At 50.9% G+C, this 21,491-nt stretch overlaps 1 protein-coding gene across 3 annotated transcripts in view; it reads right to left on the bottom strand.

Moving 5' to 3' along the window:
- The window catches only part of TBX15 (T-box transcription factor 15), a 140,767-nt gene extending 125,352 nt beyond the window's left edge, over window positions 1-15,415 (bottom strand). For 2 of the 3 annotated variants that reach the window (XM_062192062.1, XM_062192060.1), the window contains exon 1: window positions 15,117-15,415. In XM_062192062.1, coding sequence (XP_062048046.1) covers window positions 15,117-15,321 — 205 coding nt within the window. In that variant the 5' untranslated portion in view covers window positions 15,322-15,415. Of the gene's footprint in view, window positions 1-12,430; window positions 12,568-15,116 lie in introns of all 3 variants that reach the window. The other variant, XM_062192061.1, reaches the window with a different exon arrangement.
- Between the last annotated feature and the right edge of the window lie 6,076 nt (window positions 15,416-21,491).

Raw genomic sequence — 21,491 nt, forward strand, 5'->3', positions numbered from 1 at the left:
GAATTACCCCTTCTTCTGTAACCAATTCTAAAATGGAGAAAAGGGGCAGGCAGTTAGCCTAGCAATTAAGACACCAGTTAAGATACTTGCATTCCACGTCAGAGTACCTGGGTTTCATTCCTGACTCCAGCTCCCAACTCCAACTTCCTACCAATTCAGACTCTGGGAGGCACCAATGATGGCTCAAGTGGTTGGGTCCCTACTGCCCATGTGAGAGACCTAGATTGAGTTCCTGTCATATTGCATGCTTAAGATGGGTCTTAAAAGTGAGACAAACTTTCTTCAGAAAGAATTTTAGGGGAAAGCAATAAGAAAAATGCTCCAAACAGAAGCAGGATCAGGAATGATGGCATGAAAGATGCAAAAAAGTCAGCCAATGAGAAAGGCTATGCAATGAATAAGGCAGTAGTAGATGATAAGGCAAGCAGGGTGGTTTGGTGAGATCTTGTGTCCAATATTCTCCAAATGGTTTCTCCTAAAAACACTGAAGAGCTTCTGAGTTTTCTCAGTTAACCAAAAGGATAATCTTTTAAAGATTTAGTTATTTGTTTATTTTTGAAGGTAGAGCAGCAGAGAGAAAGGAGAGAGAAAAGGAGGGAGAGAGTTCCTCCATCCACTGGTTCAACCCCATGCCCACAACAGCCAAGTCTGGGCCAAGCTGAAGCCAGGAGCCAGGAACTCCATCCAGGTCTCCCACATGGGTGTCAGGGGCCATCAATCACTGCCTCCCCAGGTATGTTATCAGGAAGTTGGGTCAGAAGCAGAGCAGACCGGATTCATACCGGTGGCTTAATCTGGTGCACCACAACACTAGCTCCAAACCAAAGGATAATTAACTGATGATAATACTGGGCACTGTGCCAAACACTTAATATTTGTATCTGTTGCTGTATGCTCACAACAGTCCTGCAGTAGGTATTATTACCCTCATTTTTGCACAGAATGGCTAAGTCACTTTTCCAAGAGCACACAGCCAGAGTCAGGTGCTCAAGTCTGGTCTCCCTGTCTCTGAAGCCCACATTCCTCTCCACTGGGCAAGGCTGCTTCCTTGCCTGTCTTAGTTTTCCACACCAGCCAACTTTTTCTGCTTCTAGGATATGAAGGGCAGTCTGCTTTCCATAACATCTCATATTCATTTCCCAACAGAGGCCATCTAATGCACTCCAGGGTTAGTACTCGGCTGCCAAGACAAGGAACAAAAAAGCCGTCGAAATTTGAAAAAAAAAAAAAAGATGCTGGGTGGAAAACCCTTCAAAAGTCTATACCTATACACAAGCTCCAGAGTTGTCTGTGTAATAAAGAGGATCTTGCATTTTCAATATTCACCAGCAATGAGCCACACAGCTGTGGACGCCTAACAATTTGGGCAGGAAAACAGACAGGCAGAGAAAAAGAAGAATGTAGTCAAGCCCCAAGGAAAAAATGTTAACATCCGGAACCAATTCACCCACGCAGGCTGAGCAACCGTTACACTCAGCTCTCCATAACACCCCAAAGCACCCCCCACCATCCCCTACACACACACACACACACACAAATCAAGGCTTCGTTTACTAATTTGCTCCCGCTACAACAACCAAATTTGCCTGTGTCCATAGGAAGTGCCTCCTGCAGTACCTACCACCCAGTCAGAATATCATAGAGATGCTTTAAATCTCTGATGTCGCAGCCTAATCTGGGTAATGCACAGTTGCACCAGATGGGGTCTGATGTTCCCAGGAGTGATCGGGTCATGCAACTAGCGGACCAAACACTGAAGGAGAGGTGAACCAGCCAGGACCTGGCTGTTTCTGTACCTTGCAATATCTACATATCTAATTGGACAGAGCTCATGGATGAGATCCTGTAAATCACCCAAGACTGCAGCATTCATCTCATCCCCTGCCACATTCTATATTTCAAGAGTTTGGCTCCATATGGGTTCCTTGGGAAAGGAAATGGGCCTAGAGACTCATATGCTTCTGTTGCTGCAAGAGCGTATCAAATCCCATCAATCAGTTGCCTGCACGGAGTGAGGCTAGTAACAGGAGAAAGCAAAGCTTTATAACAGAGACCAACTTTACATCTTTCTCTTTGTAGCTTCTAAATGCCACTTGTCTATCATTGAACAAAACAACAATCAGGAATATGACAGACTGTGCAATTAAATACCCAAGAAATACATTAATGCTCAAAGTCCACACTTGGAATCAGGTGGGATGGGGAGAGCAATAGATTTTCTCCAAATCCCTATTGGAGACATCAGACTTCCTAAGACAGGAAGATTACTTGGAGTGGGAGGAAAAGTGATGGAAAGACAATGAACAGGTGGACCCAAAAAATCTGAAACCCACTGTAAAGTACTCTGAAATTCACTGCTGGCATCTCATCCACTTACAGTCTTAGAAGAGTAATGGAGTACAGACGGTAAGTGTTTATCTGGATGAGAGATTTCTGCAAATAACTGATCCCATACCAAACAAGGCTGCTCTAAATAGAGCTGTTACAAAATAAATGAATCAGAGCAGTCACTCAGAGGTTAAAGTTAAAGCCGCGACTCTAAGAGCTGGTGTACTTGCCATGGGTCCTCAAGGCAGTTTCCTAATCCTTGGGCATTAAAAAGAAGCCACTGTGGAAATCAGAATCTCTTCCTTTGTAAATTCAATCCATGGCAAAGGGATTTCAGCTGTGATTGCTGAGTTTGAAAAAAATCAACAGTACTTAGAAATGCACGAATTGCCCGTCACTGCAACTGATACGTTTCTAAGCTGTTCCATTTTGAATCAATTACCAATAAGATTCCATCCATCCTGTTGTGAATGGAGAAGAGAATGGGTAAAACAGAACACTTCAAGTTTCCCCCTGAATTTCACTGCATGAAGGGATTTAAGACAGGGACGTTTTAGACCAAGTGCAATGTGTAGCCATGATGCTTCAGACACCGAGATTTCTGAGCACTGAAGTCAAAGAAAAACAAGTCACCTTGAGAAAGCTGCAAAGTGTCCCACTCCAAGATCATGGCGTAGAAATTCTACTCTACATTGCCGTCACACAGAGGTCTACACCTGCAGGCACAGAGAATTGCCTTAGAACTAAAAGGACTTAACACCGACAAGAAAGGAAGGTAGAGACCCAGAAACAGTACATAAGCTCTCACTCACTTATGATCAACAATTTCTGTTTGGGGGATAGCACAGGCAACAAACATGAAACTTCCACCTACAAAAGTTCAAACTTCTCCCTAGAACATTTAAGAATCACCAATAGCAAGGTAGCATAGCACCAAGAATATGAATTCTGGGGCCATATGTGGTTGGATTTAAATTCTGGTTGGATCCCTTCAATTAGGAGTGGGGAACATCTGACCCATGGGCTGCACAAGGCCCACAAGAACATTTGGTCTGACCCTGCCAAGGCAACTGAAGTCAGGGATTCAAAATTCAATAAACCTGTGGCAGGCTAATTCTTAAGCTGACAATTCTGTATGACCCTCTAATGATATTACAAATATCCAAATGGCCCTGGGCCGAAAAAAGGCTCCCCACCCCTGCCTTAAGTTGAATGGAACTGTGTGACTATGGCTAAGTCATTCCTTATGTTGAGCCTCAATTTCCTCCTCCATAAAATGGGGACACAGTTACCTCCTTCTGAGTCCTGCTGGGTAGGTGTAATGGGAGAATGTGAGTACAACCATCAGATTGTACCAGGTACAGAGTGTGACCTCTGTTGACGACAGTCATAGGCACTCTGAGCTAAGGTGACACTTGTGGGGTTAGGGAAGTGCAGGAACACCTGTCAGGGATATGCAATGGCTAAGCAGAGAGTTTTGAAGACTGGGGCCTGGATTCCAGCAGGAAAGGGCAGCTCCTTTCTCTACTAGATGGTCAGGGCCTGAGCAGTTCTGAGGAAGGGTCCTGGGCTCCTTGAAGGAGTCCAAGAGAGGATCTCTTCTCTGTTCCTCTTCCCCAGGGAAGGCACCTTCTTCCTCTGCTGCCAGGAAACAATACAAACAAATCCTAGGGTGTAGCAAGTGTTTTTTTAAGAAATAGTAAATGACCAAATCCAGGCTTCTGTTTTCTGGAAGGGCAGCCAGATGTGGATTCTAGCACAGCGGCTGGGACTTCCGCTGTTCCTCTTAAAGAAGACCTCCCGGGTTCTTCTTCCCTGACGTGCCACTTAGTTATAGATTTTCCTTTAATTCAGGCTCTTTACTCTTTTACTTTTTTTTTTAATTCAACCAAGCAATACACACTCATCTTTTACTGCAACCTCAGCTAATTAGCATATTTTGCCTAGACTCCTGGGAGTCCATCAGAACACAGCTTTGCAAAGAACGAGGCTGCTTATTTCCAATCAGATAAAGCATGACCTCTGGGAGGTTTCTGGACTCCAGGTAAAAATATCAGCAAGACCTTGTGGTGTGAGTCCACTTTCCTCCACCCAGAAAGGCCCTTCTGTCCCCTGGGAGTCGCTGGTAAAGCTGAGCCTCCCCTGCCCCAGCCTCTACCCATCCCCCTTCCTACCATGCCAGCTAGAGAATCCCCTCCCTTGGAGGCCCACCCTCCTTCAGATGCCCACTCACATGCTGGCTTTTTGCTTCAGTGGAAGCTTGAATAGTGACAGTTCTCAAAGTTCTATTTGGCTTTATTAGCCACATGGACTGAGGTTTTGTAGATTCTAACCATAGGCTATAAACAAAGTGAGGATCCCATGCCAAGTCCCTGACATTCCGTTAAGGCAAAAGAACTGGGGGGAGGGGGGGAGTGTCATAGCTTATACTTTAAAGTGATTTCTCATCCACGCTCCTCACTAGGGTGAATAATCACAACCAAGTCCACTTACAAGAGTAATGGGCACTGGACTAAATCTTTTGTTCCTGTTGTGCATATTTAATCCTCAGGACAACACCCTGATAAACACATTTATTATTCCAATTTCACAGATACAAAAACCAGAGCTGAGAAAGATGGACCAATTGCTCCAAGGTCACACAGCTAGCAAGTATTAGAACCAGGGCTCAGATACAAAAAATATAAGAATCTGAGATTTTTAACCACTGGACCATAGAATTCGCTCTTTCGTTGCAACGAACAGAAATATTATTCAGATAATAATATTATCTCACAAGAGCATTTTGTCAAAAGAGTATGGAAAATAAGATTAAAGATATGTTTATTTTGGTGCAAAAACATTTTGAAATCCATACATAATTTTTCCATAACATGCAGTTTCCATGAATGTTTTCAAAACCCCTCATATGCATGGATTTCAATTTTTTCGCAACAAAATAAACTTACGTTTGAATTCCATTTTCCAGAACATTTTGAAGAGTAAGAACAGTGACAGCACAGTCAGGACAATTATGACAAGTAGCAACATTTACTGCACAGGTGCTGTGTGCCAGCCACTGCACTAATATATATCCGTAAGTGTATAGGACCATATATAAAAGAGCAATGCAGAAAGTTTGTGGAAAAAATTGAAATAAAAAAGAAGTTCACTTTTGTACAATTATTTTGAAATCCACGCCCATGAGGGGCCTTCAAAAGTTCATGGAAAATGCATATTATGAAAACACTCTGCTTGAATTTCAATTTTTTGAACCAAAATAAACTTATCTTTTAATTCCATTTTTCTACAAACTGAAAAAAATGCCTCGTATTTTTGTGATTTACTGAGTGCTTCCTCTGTGCAGCCACTCACGCTGAAGCAGTGAAGACAAGTTCCCGACCTACAGCAGTTTATAGGGTAGGAGTGAGAGAGCACAACTAGTAAATCCACATGCCCCGTGATTACACAAGTCTGCACCAGGGCAGCACAGCACAGGGCATCGGATGAGGATGGGGAACGGTCAATGGGGTTTGAACCCAGCTGCAGAAGTCTGTAAGGGCATAAATTCTCACAGGACAGAAACATGAGAAACCCTCCTAGGTGTGTCCTGGGCCCAGTTTTGCGTCTGACCCTGCCCTCAAGTTCAGGAGCTATGAATAGAGGTCTTGAATACTAAGCTGTCTTCTGATCTATCTTGTTGACAAGCGTTTTGCCTGTTACTAAGTCATCCTTTTAGCGTTCTCACGTCTCTGCCAGATCAAGATCTCGGCTTAGCAGACTAGACATGGAAAACAGTTACGAGTGCTTTCCACCAGGCTCAAGTAGTCGCGGGGGCGACGCATTTGGGTGGAAGAGGGGGCACCACTTCAGGGCACCAGTAATGAAGTTGTTTTCCTCAACCTTCATTTCTTAAATACTCAGTTTTACCAGTTATTTCTGGAAATGGCACAGAAAATGTTCAAAGCACGAGAAACTTACATTTCTTTCAAATTCACTAATATCCTTTCAGCAGCATTCACACAAGAAGCAATAATTTGCATCAAACACAAGGGACTGAAAGTCAATGATCCAGGACTTCTGAACATGTGATATTAATATAAAACTTTTTCAAGAGCTTTATTAAAGCTCTTAATTCTAGACACCCCCCCCCATTTTTCCTTCTGTTGTTTTACTGTTACTTTCCACAACTATAGCATAAAACTTCGCTCGTTCCAACAAAGTAAGGGATGGATCAAGTGGCAGCCAAGGTGAGTTAGGAGAAAATGTTAACATTTGTGCAACAAAATGAAAATTATCAGGATTACATAATTTTATAGTATAAGAGGACTCAGGTTTTATTTGAGTCCATCTCGACCATTTCACAAACCAGGAACTGAGGCCTCATCCATGGATAGAAACAACTTAAAAATATTTTTTCAGCACTGCCATGTCTACCTTTAAGACAAACATTCCTGATTCCAACATTGATGACAAAGCCAGCGCAAGAACCTAGATCTCCTAATTAAGTCCAGCTCCCTCCCTCCCAAAACACAGAGACAATATAGACCATGAAGGTCTCTTTGGAACGCTTTGCAGTATAGTGAAGATTCGCCAAGAACCACAGTAGCAACTAAGGTTTCTGAAGCGTTTCAAAATTCAGTATTACTCTGAAAATCTTCGTATCTTTAATTTTCTAACCAAATCCCATTTTTGAAGTTGTACAAAGGGATAGCCCTTCTGTGTACAGCCCCTCTGCGTTTTGCTGTCAGAAACAACAACAACAAATCAAATGATTTGCTTACGACTTGAGGAAACTTTGTTGAACCAAAAAAAAAAAAAAAAAAAGCACTGCTAAGCTCACAATCACTTACTGGCACAAATAAATGTTTGGCCCTCCCCTCTGTGAAAATCAGTTATTTATTTTTCAGAAGCGATAATGGAATCTTGAAAACAACTCAAGTCCCTGAATCCCTCGACTTGCAATTCTGGGCCCTGATGGGGCTGGGGCTGCCAGGCCAGGATGCCTCGGGCGGCTCCTTCCCCTCCACTCAGTAACGCCAAGTTCCGGAACGCAGGCTCACAGAAGCCAGTTGTCCCTTTACACGAAGGTTCGCTCCTCCACGTACTCTGTAGAGTTGGGAAGTTCCTCTTCTTTTAAGAAACGAATTCCTTCACCACTTGTACTCCCCCGAGAACAGCGTGAAAGACATCATTGGCTGTCCCTTTGTCCTGGAGGGCAGTTCCCGGCACCTGGGCCTCAGGCAGCTCTGCCTTTAGGGACCCTTGTGTGCACCCTGGGACCCTCTGTGTGTCTCGAACCAAAGGACGGCTTTCCTTTCTAACACGCGGACTAGGATATTTACTGGCCCTAGAATTTACCCATTTGGAAATGGTTAGGGATTAAAAGTTCTTCGGGCCGAGGGATTCTTGGTTTCTAATTGCCAATGTTTGAAGTCGGTTTGATTCCTCGGAAATTTGTTCAGCCTGATGAAAGCAAAAACTCCAACTCCCCTCAGGGCTCGAGGTGTAAGCTCCTTGGGTTCCGTATTTTTTCTGGTATTTTGGGGGAGGAATGGCTTCTACCAAGGCCTTCCCAGGGTCCCCACATTTCTCCAGGATGTAATTAGAGCTAAGAAGAGTACCGACCCCCAGCCCGCTCCGGACTCCAGGGTTTCAAAGGCTCCGCAGCAGCCCGGTGCGCCCCGGGTCCGGGGTTCGGGCAGGGGCGCGAGAGCAGGAACTCGGGGCCGGCGCGCTGAAGACCGCGCCGCCGGGGCGCGCCTGGCCCCGCCGCGCTCCGCACCCCGCGGCGCCGCCGAGGCCGGAGCCCCGGGGCCGAGGGTCCGCAGTCGCGGCCACGGCCCGATGCTAACTGGTGCATGCTATCGCCGACTGCCCAGTTCGCGGAAAGAAATGCCGTCCCAGTTCCTTCCGCTGCCGAAAGTCATCGGAACTCTTTGGAGAAGGGGATAAAGATGGACGTTCTCCATGCCCGTAGAGGAGGAAGAGCGAAGGGATTAATTTCTCCTCTGGGGCTGGAACAGAACGTTCCAGGCGGAGGGGCCGTCCAGACCAGGTGGCCCTGCCGGGTAAGAAAATCGGTTCACCTAGAAGAACCAGGTCCAAACTGCAAGGCTCCCGGCTAGGTGCGGAACGACGACTTCTGCCAATCCCCTTCTAAGACAGCTCTATTGGTTCCTGTAGTGGGTTGCTTGGGTCCTGCCTTTTTAATCTCTACAGGGTATGGTGGCGTTTTGGAATCACCTCGGCAGCCTTACGAAGGGGCTTCAAAAAGTTCTAGGAAACCTAGAATGAGGAGACTGTGTCCTTTCCGTGAACTTTTTGAACACCGCTGCTGTTACAGAAATTAGAGGCAGAGAAATAAGGGGACGGTTTCACGTTTTCTTGTTATGTTCTTTATTTCCCCAAATAGGGGTGTTTCGTTATTTATATAAGCCATGACTACTCTCCAGATTTTTTAGTGAGTCCGTTTACTGTTGACATGGAGGTATATGAAAGTATTCTTCAGAATAAAAAGCACCGTTCTCAGCAAAAAGGAAGATGGCCTAATTCAAATAGCACCGGTACGGCTCGTTTCCTGACGTTTTCTCCTAGACTCTAGGTCAAAGTTTTCAGCTCATTGAAAAATTAAATGAAAACACTCAGGTGCCTACAAGTTTCGAAACTGAGATTCTCTTTGACTTTTCGACGTTTTGGAGTTCCCAGTTTTTAAACTAGCTGTACAAAAAAAAAAGTGGTTTTTTTTTGTCTCTGAAATATTATCTATATTCCATTCAGAATTGGTATTTTGATGAGGACGTAGCTTTCTGGTGGTATATGGTGTTCACACACATAAACTTGTGTATAAATGTGTGTACTGTGTACATGTGGATACATTGATCTGTAGAGCACAAAGCTAGACGCTACTATATTAAAAGTGTAGAATAAAACGCCATGACTGCAGGGCCTGTGTTCCCTCTGGTAGTAAGCAGAATGCCTGCCGCAAAGTGAAGCCGTGAATGGCTCTGAGTAGATGTGGGTTGGTCCTCCCCAGTTGCTTGGGTTTCTCACTGCTTTCCATTGCACAGCAGGTCCTCCCTACCCAGTCTTTTTCCACCCCTGACACTTAGGGCAAGGGCCTCACCTAAATTAACTAATCATTATCCTTCCCTCCAAAGAAGTGTAAACAGACCCTGATTTATAAATTTGCTAATTGCTGTTCCCTGTGCAGACCCCTGAGTATCTCAATCATGCACATATAAAATTCCAGGCTTATTAGAAACCAGAAAAAGCAAAGCAAAAGTAAACCACATGGATGAAAGAGAAGGGAAAGGGATTCCACATTCCACCAGTTCCCTGTTTTCCTCTTTTGTGGAAAGGATCCCAAAAGGTCAAAACATAAACCTCAGATGGGAAAACCACTTAAGTAGTCGCCCCTATTGAATATCTTTGAGAGCAGAAATAACCAGCTACGCTTCCAGAAACATCAGCAAATGGATTTCTGTATTTGCAGAAAAGAGAAAAAAAAGTGACACGCCAATCTGCCCTTTATCCCTGTGGAATTTGCACAGTTCAGTCTTTTTTTTTTTTTTAAATCGGTCATCCTAAGAAGGAATTCTCTGATTTAAAAAGTAATTGCTTTTCTTCAAGTATGAGAAATAAAATTCTACCAGAATCCATCATCGGGATCCCCAAAAGTTCCCCTCATTTTGTTAATTTTGTATTTTTTTGGCAATAGAATGACTGTGGTGGATCTGTAATAATTCACTCTTGAGTAACAGCAGTGGAGGCGCTAGGAGAGGCTTGGACACAGACACAAAGTTGAGGTCTCTGAGTAGAATGTACTTGTCCCTCTCCACGTGGCCCAACATGAAGGATTAATGATGGGGGACTTGCTTCCATTGAACTCAGGTCCACCGCGCACAGGAAAATAGACAGAGAAATGGGCAGCACAAACCACCAATATCTGTTTCGTTTCAACACCCAGGTTAGGTATTTCTGCCATTCTTCGCCCTTTCCTCACATGCTCTGTTACTCATTGGAGATATTTTAAACTAATTGACTTTCATCACGAAAAGATGTTTAATACCATTTGAAAAAGTTGGTCGGAGGGGCTCAGTTGTCGGGAAAACAACAGCGGATCTGTGTCAAAACGCGAAAAATTTAAATCCCAACTCCACTTGCAAAAATTTACTTCTCTCTTTCTCTCTCCATGAAGCCTCCCCCACCCCACCCAAACACACACACGCACACGCGTACACACCTCTACTACAGTGAACCTTTCTTTCTGGGAATTCCACCCATAAAAGCAAAACTCAAGACGGCCAGCTCCGAACACAGTGCAGGGTGGAAGACCCGAATTCAGAATTGCGGCAGCGCCTTGGGCTGTGAGCTCAGCTGCCTAGGAAAGCCTTCGCGGCCCGCCAGGCTTGTTCTCCCGCGGGAGCCGGACTGCAGCCAGGCGCGGAGGTGGGCGGCAGCAAAAGGCAGAGGCCAGTGCCCCACGGCCCCGCCTGCTATTCCTGGGCTTATCCCATTGTCCCCTGAAGCTTGACGGGGTCACCTCCCCGGGTGCAAGCCGCAGCACACTCCTCCTTCCTCCCTATCCTAGCCCAAACGCCGAGCGTCCGTCCGAATAGGTTTCCCTTGTTCCCTCTGCTCCCCATTTTCCATGCGAAGTTCACTGTTATTTCTTTGGGGGTAGAGATAGTCGACTGACTTTCCGTTTTCTACTGGCTTCCATGGTGCCACCGCACCAGGACCAGAGTTTTACACCGAAAGAGAGTCTCGCAGACCCGATCCCCACTGCGGTGGGGGAGCCACCGCGGTGCGCGCTCCCAGCCAGCGCAGCCCCAAGGGCCTCTGCCTCAGCCGCCGTCTGACCAGCGCGCGAGAAAGGCGCTTGGCTCGGCCCCAGCGGACTATCATCCCCACTCGCCGGTACAAATTCAGTCTCCACATCCCCCGAGCCGCTCCCTCCCCTCTCGCTTCTCCTCCACACTGGGTCGCTTACCAAGGGGATGGCCTCCACTGACGCCGGTTTTGACCTAGGAGGCGAAAGCCTTTCTTAACGTCCCAAAGCCCCTACCCTTGGCTGTTGGCTAGCGTCTGAGCCAGGTATCCTGGAGGCCCGCCCCGATGCACGGAATACACGCAGCACTGAGGAGCCAGGGTTTCTTGCCCGGGCCTCTTCTCCCGGCAGAATCTCGGGCACCTCTACCAGCGCGCAGCAAATCCGGTCCCTGCTGTCAGTCTGGGTCCCTGGCTGGTGCTCGCCCCTCTCTGTGTACCTGCTCCCCGACTAGATTCCAACTCATCCCCTTCAATGTCACCCCGTTTCCCTGCTGAGGTTTGGGGGAGGGTAAGTAAAGAAGTAATTTCAGGACTCACATCGCGGAGTTTTACTCTGAGCAAGCAAACCGTAAACTAGCAGGTTAATTCGTGTGACTGGTTGATTTGGGTAACTGGAAAGATGCAAGCGGCCTGGAGCAGCAGCCAGGGTTTCCTGCCTCATCCCACTAGGGGTTGCTCGGAGCAGCGCGCGCGGCGAGGATGCAAGCACGTGTGCGCACAGTGCCGCGCGTCCCTGGCCGTGCCTGCCAGTGTATGCCCACCCGCGTGCGCCGCCGGAGCGCGGCGGCTGCAGAGCTCAGGCCTGCAGACTATGGTGGGGGGAAATCCCTGCGCAGAAGGTTTGAATTATTTCGCTCCGCAGGAGACCCTGCCTCGGCCGCATTCGGCTGAGGCTTTGAGCTGGAAAGGCCCAAACCAGAGCTGGGGAAGCCGGGCAGAGCCGGGACTGGGGTCCGAGCGCAGATGGCGCCGCTGGGCGCCTGAAATATACTTCCAAGGCCGCAGCCGGAGCAGCTGTTCCGGCTGCTCCTGGCTGGAAAGTTTCCTCTGTTGCTGCCGGGCGGGAGGCGGGGACAAGCGAGAGCTAGGCTCCTGGGAGACGGGTCTTGAGACATCTCCCCCCCCACCTCCAGTCTGTGGCGACGAAGTCCTCCAGGCTTCTCCGAAAGCCAGCGAGTGCCCGCGCGGGTCTGACAGTGAGAGTAGCTCACAGGGCCCTCTCCAAATCCTAGAGGCCTTGGGGTTTTTCCGGGCCACCAGGAATGGTGGAAATTTTTGAAATACATACTGTGTCCTCTGACGGGGTGAGTGCCTACAGCGCGCAGGCCGGGCTGGTCCCCCGCAGCTGCAGGTTGGCGCCCCAGGCTGCGGGTCCTCCGGCGCCAACTAAAGCCGGCTCTGTCCAGACGCGGAAAGAAAAACGGGCTGTGAAAAAGCAAAAGGCCGCGTCTTTGAATACAAGTTACAACTTAGAGTCGGACGCTCGGGTTGTCTGAGGATCCCAGGATTTTAAGGTGCGCTCGGATCTGGCGCACTGAAGCGGTCAGAGAAAGGGGATGGTGAAAATGATAGGGTCTCTAGGGTGTGACGTGCGCGCTCGCGCGCGCTCCTGTGTGTGTGTGTGTGTGTGTAATCTTTCTCCCTGTCCAGTGGCAAATTTTTGTTTGTATTTTTTGCCTTTTTTCTCCTGTCCCGGATTTGTTGTAGGCCTGGAGCTGGCAAGCCACGCAGTGATCTCTCTGCTGTCACAGGCAGAGGGCTTTAAAAGGAATCGAGAGACGCAGCCCTGGCCGCTATAGGGTCGCCTGCGTTGCTTCTCCGTGCACCTAGCTTGCTAGGGTGCTGTTTTAGAAGAAAAAGAGAATTCTAAAAACCACCCAAACCGTGCTGGCGCCTTCTGCTCTCACCCAGGCCCAGCGGCCTCCCCTTCACCTCTGCTTCTGGGACGGCTGGGTCTCCACGCCGGGGTGCTCCTTCCCCAGTCCTACATGCAGCTTGAGAAAGCCTTAGCTATTGCAGAGACTCGCGCGTGTGGGTGACCTCGGCCCTCAAGGAGGACAAGCAAAGCCCGAAGGCGCTCAGCCTCCTGCTTCTTCCTCCTCCAGCACCCTCGCCCACAAGTATATTTCGTTTTCCCTAGTCCCAAAGCCCGTATTTTTCTTTAAAAGAAAAAAAAAAAAGATACAGTAACGGGAACGGGTCCACGAGGCTGTTACATAAAGCGAGTTCCATGTTGGGTCGCCGCCACCTCCTCCCCGCTGGGGCGAGTGAACAGAAGGCTGGAGAAAACGCCCCCATTTTCATGCCCCTCTCTTGGTCTCTCTTTGCCCCAAGCCTCTCATGCTTTCTTCCCCACTTCTGGTTGCGGAGAACGATGAGAAGAAACCGTGAGCCGAGCCCCCGACCGTCAGATTTTGAAAATGGGACTCCAGACAGACTCCCAAGGACCTGGGAGCCTCCCAAGAGAAGAAGGTCCGGCCTCAGGGGCGTCTGCCATGCGTTAGGGGTCCGTGCGTCAGGGGCGTCACTCTGGCTTTGCCACCTTCGGGAAAGTAACGGAACCTTGCAAAGCCTGCGTTGTCAGAGACCTGCCCCGAGTTCCACTAGCCGTGGGAAGGCCCTGCCGAGACCTTGACAACAGATAAATGAGGTGAAGAAGCAGGGTCTGGCCCGCGAAGGGAAACACGCATTAGCCACGCGTTCCTTTCCTGATTGTCCACGCAGGGGCCAGCGTGGATCGGCCCCCGCATCCAAAGGCAGGGAAACACTTGAACGGATGAAATAAATCTCCTTTTAATTTTCTTTTCATCGACTAATAAAAATAATTCCCCAGCACTAAACCCAAATTCCGTAACGGGCCACAAGAACACGGAGAATTCATAAAACCCTGTCTCTACAGGTCACCCGCTAATCGCGTTATTATTAGCCTCGGGAGCATGGAAATTGAACTGTCACTGCCTAAAGAGAAAATGTAAGCGACAGCTGTCCCTTCTCTGGTCGGCCAGCTTTCCGGCCGGGATCCCCAAGCTCCCGAGCCCGCAGCCGCTCCCACCCCGTGTGCGGGCAGCCGCCTCCTCCCTGGGCTTGCCCGGGAGCAGACCCGGGACCGGCCCATCCCAGGCTGGTCAGCCGGAGCACCTCCGGCATGGTCTTAGAAGTCCGGCTACACCGTTTCTGAAGTCGCCACAACAAATTGCTAGCGGTGTGTGTGTGTGTGTGTGTGTGTGTGTCGTGCGCGCGCACAAGATTCTTCCGACAACAGCTGTTCCCCCAGGCTGTTTTGCACAGTTGAAATCTTGGCACTTAATACGAAACGTTGTCTTCCCCCCTTCCTAGGGGTCGGTTAAAACGCACACATCGACAATGTCCCTGCGCTCCGCGTGTAACCGCGGAAGGTGCGCGGAACCGAGACCCAAAGGACTGCCTCCCTCCCCACACACACCCACAGACCGCGCAGGGTAAGCGGGCTGACAGCCATTCCTGCTTGCATGAACGCCAACCGAGGAGAAATAAAAGTATGCTCCACCGCCACCAAGGGCGAGGATCGCGGTGGACGGCCGGGAAAGAGACAAACTCTCGAGCTAGGAAGCCGCCCTGGAACGCCGCGCCGCTCCTCCCGCAGGCGAGTCCAGCTCCTCCCGGCTTCCGCCGCCGCCTCCGACCCGCGCCCCTCCTAACCTCAGGGGCCTGCATCCCGACCCTGAACGCTGCGCTCTGCTCCGAAAAGAGAAGGGGGATGTGAGCGAGCAGGCTCTCCGTGACTGAGGCTGGCGACGAAAATGCAAGGTTCGGGCCAGCCTCCCCCAGATTGGTTCCGGCCAGATTAGGAAGGCTCAAGGCATTTGCCCGAAGAAAAAGAAACTCGTGTTGGGGAGCTAGGCAGGGCGGCAGCGGCTGGGCCTCCCTCACCCGCGGGCTGGCCGTTTGGCGTCCCCTCTCCACCCGCCTCCCGTGGTACCAGCCGACGCACTCACCCGGGTGGGGCTCCAGACCGTGTGCGGCCGCGTCCTCCGCGTCTCCGAGTGGGCCTGCGGGGCTCAGCGCCTCCATGGACAGGTCCAGCCCCTTCTCCTCCCAGTCTCGCAGTTTCCGCTTTTTATTTGAGCCGATCAAGGCTTCAACGGAGAAGGCATGTGCTCGCGAGCTCAGGGCGACTGCAGATCTTCTCCTTTCACTCATTTTAGCCGCCCGCACCCCGACCCCGCTGGCCCCCGCTACTGAGGGAGCAGCCCGCGCCCTCACTCTCCGAGCGCCCGCCGGGCCGGGCCCGGGAGAGGCGGCGGCTGCGCTGGTCCTCTGCGCCCTCCCCCTGCGTCCTCCCCCGCCCTCCGCCGCCGGATCGGACCGGCGCGCCCAGCTGCCCCAGCCGCTAGGAACGAGCGCCCGGAGCGCCGCCCGCCCGCTGCATGAGCGCCCAAGTCCTGCTTCCCACCCACCCCGGCAGGCGCTCACAGGCTGTGCTGACTGGACTTCATTTCTCCCCCCCCCCTTTTTTTTTTTTAATGCTCTCCCCTCCCTCTCCCTTTCTCTCCTCCCTCTCCCTCTTCCTCTCTCGGTCTTCCCGTCCTTCTCCGATCCAAACTTCTGGGAAACTTTTTTTTTCTAAATTCCTCCCTTCCCGGGGAAGAGGGGGCAGGCGGTGCGCTCCCGTCCGAGGGGTGAGGGAGAGGGAGGGGGGAGGAAGAAAAAGACGAAGGGGGGAAAAGGGCCAGCCCCCAACCAATGGCAAAGAGGGAACAGGAGAAACCCTGAGAGCGCGGGCCAATGGCAGGAAGGGAGAGACTGAGGCTCGGGCCAAGGCCGCGCGCCGGTCGTCCCCCGGACGCTCCCGGGCCCACTTTAACCCCTGGCTTCCCGGGCCTCCTCGGGTTACTGGAATGGAAGCTGGAAAGTCGAGGTCCGAACCCTGCGATTACAAACTCCTGCAAATCTTTAATCCGCACGACTTCCTCCCAAAACTGCTTGGTTTCATAGACCCTACAAAGGCTCGCGGTCACTTTAGATGCAGATCTCGAATTCTGGCGCTCTCACAAAATGTTAAACTGTCCCCCCAAAAAGGCAGAATACGACTCTGATCATCTCGCGCCTGTCTCCAGGTGCTTTGACATCTGTCGGTTCTGCCCGGATTTCGCCACACAGGTTCCTGCGTCCCTGTGGAACGTTTTTAAAAGCAGCTCCGGTTAAAGCAAAACGAAACAAAACAAAACACACCAAAATCCCGTCACCTTCTTGAGCCTTGTACTCGAAAACGCCTACGACTGCTTTTTCCTTCCAGCTCTACCTGGTGGGGAGACACTGGCGCCCGGGGCGCTGGAGGTGGACTGGGGCCGCCGGGTGTACAGCGCGCTCCGCAGGGTTCTCGCGGCTGGGCCCACACGCGAGGATACTCGTTTTCCCCGCGGTGCCGCCGCTGGGCTGCGCTTCGACTATTCCGGGGTTTTATTCCGCAGAAAATCCACAGAGATGCTGGGCAAGGACAGCTAGGAACTGTGACAGCGAAGGCCCTGTCTCAGAATTCCCTTTCAATTCCGTCTACTGGAGAGAGTAGCTACCCTCGCCCCGCTCATCCTCCTCCCTTTAAAAACAAAAACCAAAACTTTCAGGAGAATGTGTTCATCAGGGATTTCTAGGGAACTTAAAACCCAAGGCCATTTTGATTTCCCATCCTCTCCTCCAAAGCCAAGCCACTCACTATTTGTGGGCTGCAGGAGACCCTGAGCGGGGTGTTGCGACAGGCCAGCTCAGATCGGCAGAGAAGCGATTCCTGCCAAGCTGGAAAAGGTCTCGAATTTCGCCGATCTCGGCCTAGACAGAGACTGATCCTTCAGTCCCAGCGCCCTGGTCGGGAGGGTTCTATGGGGGGGGGGGGGCAGGCTGCAGACCCAAAAGGCCTGAGGGACACTTGGTGCTGACAGCCAGGCCCTGAGCAGGGTTTGATCCTCTAAATTTGCATGTTAGAGGCCTCCAAAACCCATTCCTGCCAAGTCAAGTCCTCCCACCTTAAGGGGAGAAGGGATGGCCTGTCACTCTGAACTGCCACCTTTGTTGCTGCATCGCTGAGGGGGAGGGGAAATGTAGCCCTTGCAATGAACTATGGTTGGAAGAATTCTGGTGCTAAGGCAAGGATGTACTGTCATGAGTGTCTTAGGCCTCTCTGGAAGACAGCAGAGAAAAGGCCACTTTTGTACATCCATCCCCTCCCCAGTTGAGCTCCAACCCCCATGGAGAGAAAAGCTGGCACCGCAAATGCAGGGAAGAACAGGGGAAAGCCTAGCCACTGGAAGGGTGTGATGCAGCCAGGGCTGGCCCCGTGGGCCTCGCCAGAGCCTGCGTCCTGACTCTCAGGCTCCCAGGTCTCCCGGGAGCTCCTACAAGAGCCCTGGGCAGCTCTAGCCAGGCACTGAGGCCCGCAGTGCCTCCTGCCACCCTGCCTCTAGATTCCAGGGACCTGGGTGGTCAGTGGCAGGTCTCCCACCTCAGTCACCACTATGTGTGCGTTCCAGGAGCCATCACTAAATGTTACCAAGCAGTCATTGCCATGGGGCTTCGGCAAAGGAGCTGAAGACAAGGCAGCCGAGAGCTCACAGGTTTCTTCCTCTACAACTCAAGCCTTGCTCTCCTCCGCTCCCAACTCTGTGGTTCACCAGGCCCATGCCCCATGCCCCATGCCCCATGCCCTGTGGAGGGAGCAAAGAGGCAAGCACCTGAACTTTCCCAGCTTTTCTGCCACACCATCTTCTGACAGACTCGAGCCTACCCAATTTCTCACAGGCCTGGTGTGTGTACGCCATAGGCCACACACTCTCCCTGATGTCCCAAAAGCCTTTCCAAAAGTTACCTACTAACCAAGAAACATGCCCAGTGTCTGGAGTAGGTGCAAAGAGGACCCCGAGCAACGTCTCTTCACCCCACCCAAAACATGTGCTCTACCAAGAGTTCTCAGGGGAGTTCATCCACCTTCCTGCAGGTTGCACATGGATTTTTCCCACTCCTATCCTGCACACATCCTAGAAATGTGGGTTAGGCCCCTAAAACCAACTGGACCCAAGGGAAGACAGGTTGATTTGGTAATGTCATGAAAATAAGGAGTATGCCCTAGGTAAATGGGAGAGGCAGTGAAATGTTCTGTGGCGCTACGGAGGTTAATTTTTAGGGTTTTCCAAGGGCACATACTTCTTGGTGTGTAACTCTGCTGATGGCTGAGGCAGGTCTACTGAAAGATGCAGGGAGAATGGTTAAAATGTGTGACCTACGTGCATAATTGTATGTGGTTACAGGAAAGTAGAAAGGGAGGATTTGTGCAAGTAAAGGTAGAATCTGGAAGATGATATGCATTTGCCTTCCACTGGTAGTGTCAAAGGGCTTTCAGTATGTTTCATTACCCGTTTCTCTTTCTTTTTACCTTTAAAGATAAGAGTAGTATCCCCAATATACACAGCTAATTCCTTGGGCACTTGCCAGTTTCCCAAAAACAGGCTCAAATCTGGCAGGGTGGGTGGATCCTCCAAGCAGAGTCCCTGTCTGGTCTATTTCAGGCCTGAAGCTGACTGACCAGAACAGAATTCTATAGAAGCTGCCCTCCTACCCCTGTGGGTCTTCAAGGAACAAGCAGAGATTGTTGCACTCAGAGGAGGTAGGAGAGACCCTCTGAGTGTCTCTGGCCATTGCAGGGACATAGGGTAAGGGGAGGCCCAGACTTTGCTTTGGCCGGAAGGGAAGGGTAGCAAGGTAAGTGCTCACCTAAAACTGATCATGTCCAGATATTTTGATTTTTTTTTTTTTCGGAGGGAAAACAGTTCTGCAGCATTAGGACGACAGGCATTCCCTGCAATGGAGCCCCACCTCCACCACAGGTACCTGTCTTTTCCTCCCATCACCCCACACCAAACACCACCTTAAACACCAGCATTGCTAAAGCCTCAAGACCAAGGTGACCCACCAGCCGGCTTTGATTTTGGAGTCCTGAGTAATTGAAAACAAAGTTAAAAACAGTTGACCAGTGGGGCATGTTAGGTTGCCCCTAAACACGTGGGCCGGACACCCTGTTGGGGTAAGCGAATAGCAGTGAATTCGGTCATGAAGGGAGGAATAAAATATGAGGCGACTACGGGCTGGGAAGAAACCCACGGAACTCCAAGACAAGGTGGCAGCCAGGGACCGACCAGGCCCAGCTCAACCCGGACCGGTGTGACTTTAGGCAGGTCCATCCATCAAGGGCTCAGGTTCCGGACTGCAGAGCGAGCAGTTCTAAGTACCTTATATGTACGCAGAGCAGGCGAGACCTTCGTTCAGAGGATGGACAGACCTGGCATTTTATTGTTTGATGTGATTGAATCTTCCGGGAATGTCAGACGAACGCTCCCACTTTTCACTTCTTTTTTCCGAATTGGCTGGACGAGCAAACAAGGCACGGAAGGGGGGGCCAAGTGACTGGCCGGGACTCCTGGTCGCAGGGGGAGGGGGTAAGAGTTCTGGAAACGCACGCACGGCGCGGGTTCCGCAGAGGCAGCGCGCACTCTCCCGCGCAGACCGCATCTCCAGGCCGGATTCCTCAAGTCGGGAGCTGCGGGGCCGTGGTGCGTGGCTAAGTGAAATTCAATGCCCCCCACCCCATACTTTTTAAAAATGAAAGTCCGCGGGGGCAAAAGGTCTTTAATGATGTTTTTTTGTTTTCGCGAAATAAAATCTTCTATTTTTATTTTAAACCAGCAGCATGCCCACCTCTCGGTCTTTCCAGATGTTTGCAATAAAATCGCAGGTTTTGCCTTTGGGACTGGAAATAAAATTTAACGGCCTTCACCCTGTAATTATTCTCTTAGCTCGCCCTTCATAAATTTATCTGCTTTCTATCGGCGTTGGGGTAAGAGGCGAACGAAAGGGGGGAAAGCCCCGATTTTATATTTGTGACTATAAAAAAGCGCCACCCGGTTTCCTCGCCTTCGGCCGCCCGAGTGTGGCCAGGAGAGCCGGGCCCGGCGGGCGGCAACATTGCGCTATTGTTGGCCGACTTGGGTCTGCGCAGGAGCAGGGCCCCTCCACAAAGGGAGCCTTGTGTGGCCAGGGCCGCAGCGGCCGCGCCCGAGAGGCGAGGAAATCCTGTTCCCCCAGGACAGCTCCTCTTCCCCACCGCCGGCGTTTCGCGCAACGCAGCAGCCACTTTCGCCTTCAGCGTGCGCCAGCCGTGCGGGGCTGGGCTCCGGGCCTGCCCGCCTTCGCAGGAAGCGAAACTTGGAGCCCACGGAGCGCGAGGGAGGAACCTGCCTCTGGATCCCGAGGCGCTGTGGCGTGGTGGGCCTGGGGCGCTGCGCGAGACCCAGGAGGCTTCCTGGGAGGCCCCACGGCCCCTCTCCCTGGCCTCTCTTCCGCGGGGCTGGACCTGCGCTCCGAACTCTGGGGAACTCAGTGTTACTTGGCAACCCTACAGAATCTAGCCCAAAGTGGGCGGGTTTTGAGGCCACCAGCGTGCACCCCGGAATGAATGTGGGTGCTTGTTTAAAGAAAACCTGTAAGTACAAAGTTAGTGCATGCATGTATCATGCATGACAACACAAAGCCATGTGTGTGTCTTTCCAGGGACAGGCATTTTGTGTATATCTTATACATTCACACCCAGGGACCCAAGGCCCTTCTAAAATTGAAGGTGAATTTGGAAACAAGTACTTGGGTACACAGTGTCACACACAGGCATACGGAGAAACATCCTGACCACACAGTCAGTTGTCCCCAAAAGACTAGAAATCTCTAGGGGTCTGTGTGATGCATCTCTTGTCCCCAGTTATGTTCCCTCTGGCTCTCCTTAGCAGCCTGAAGTTTCATCCATGTGGCTGCCCTGTAACCTCCTCTCGATCATCTGCACAGAGCTGCCTTTGTAGTCAGGGCCCCTGAAGCATTTAAAGAAGGTGAGGAAAGAGGGGCACCCAGTCTTCAGGCCTCACCCCTTACAAGTCACCCAGGGGCCCGCACTGTGGCATAGCAAGTTAACCCATCTGCAGCGGGTGCTGGTTCCAGTCCCAGCTGCTCCACTTCTGATCCAGCTCCCTGCTAATGCTCCTGGAAAAGCAGCAGAAGATGGCTCAAGTCCTTGGGCCACTGCACCCACATGGGAGACCCAGATGAAGCTCTTGGCCCAGCCCTGGCCATTGCAGCCATTTGGATAGTGAACCAGGGGATGGAAGATCCTGCTCGCATGCGCGCGCTCTCTCTCTCTCCTTCTCCCTCTCCCTCTCTGTAATTCTGCTCTTCAAATAAAAAGTAAATCTTAAGAAAAAGTCACCTAGTGTCTAGGGAAGACCAAGGCTTTGCCCTAGGCCCCTGAGCCCTGGCAGGGACCCGTGGACTAGACAATAAGA

This window comes from Lepus europaeus, chromosome 5, assembly GCF_033115175.1.
Source record: "Lepus europaeus isolate LE1 chromosome 5, mLepTim1.pri, whole genome shotgun sequence".
Classification (NCBI taxonomy): Eukaryota; Metazoa; Chordata; class Mammalia; order Lagomorpha; family Leporidae; genus Lepus; species Lepus europaeus.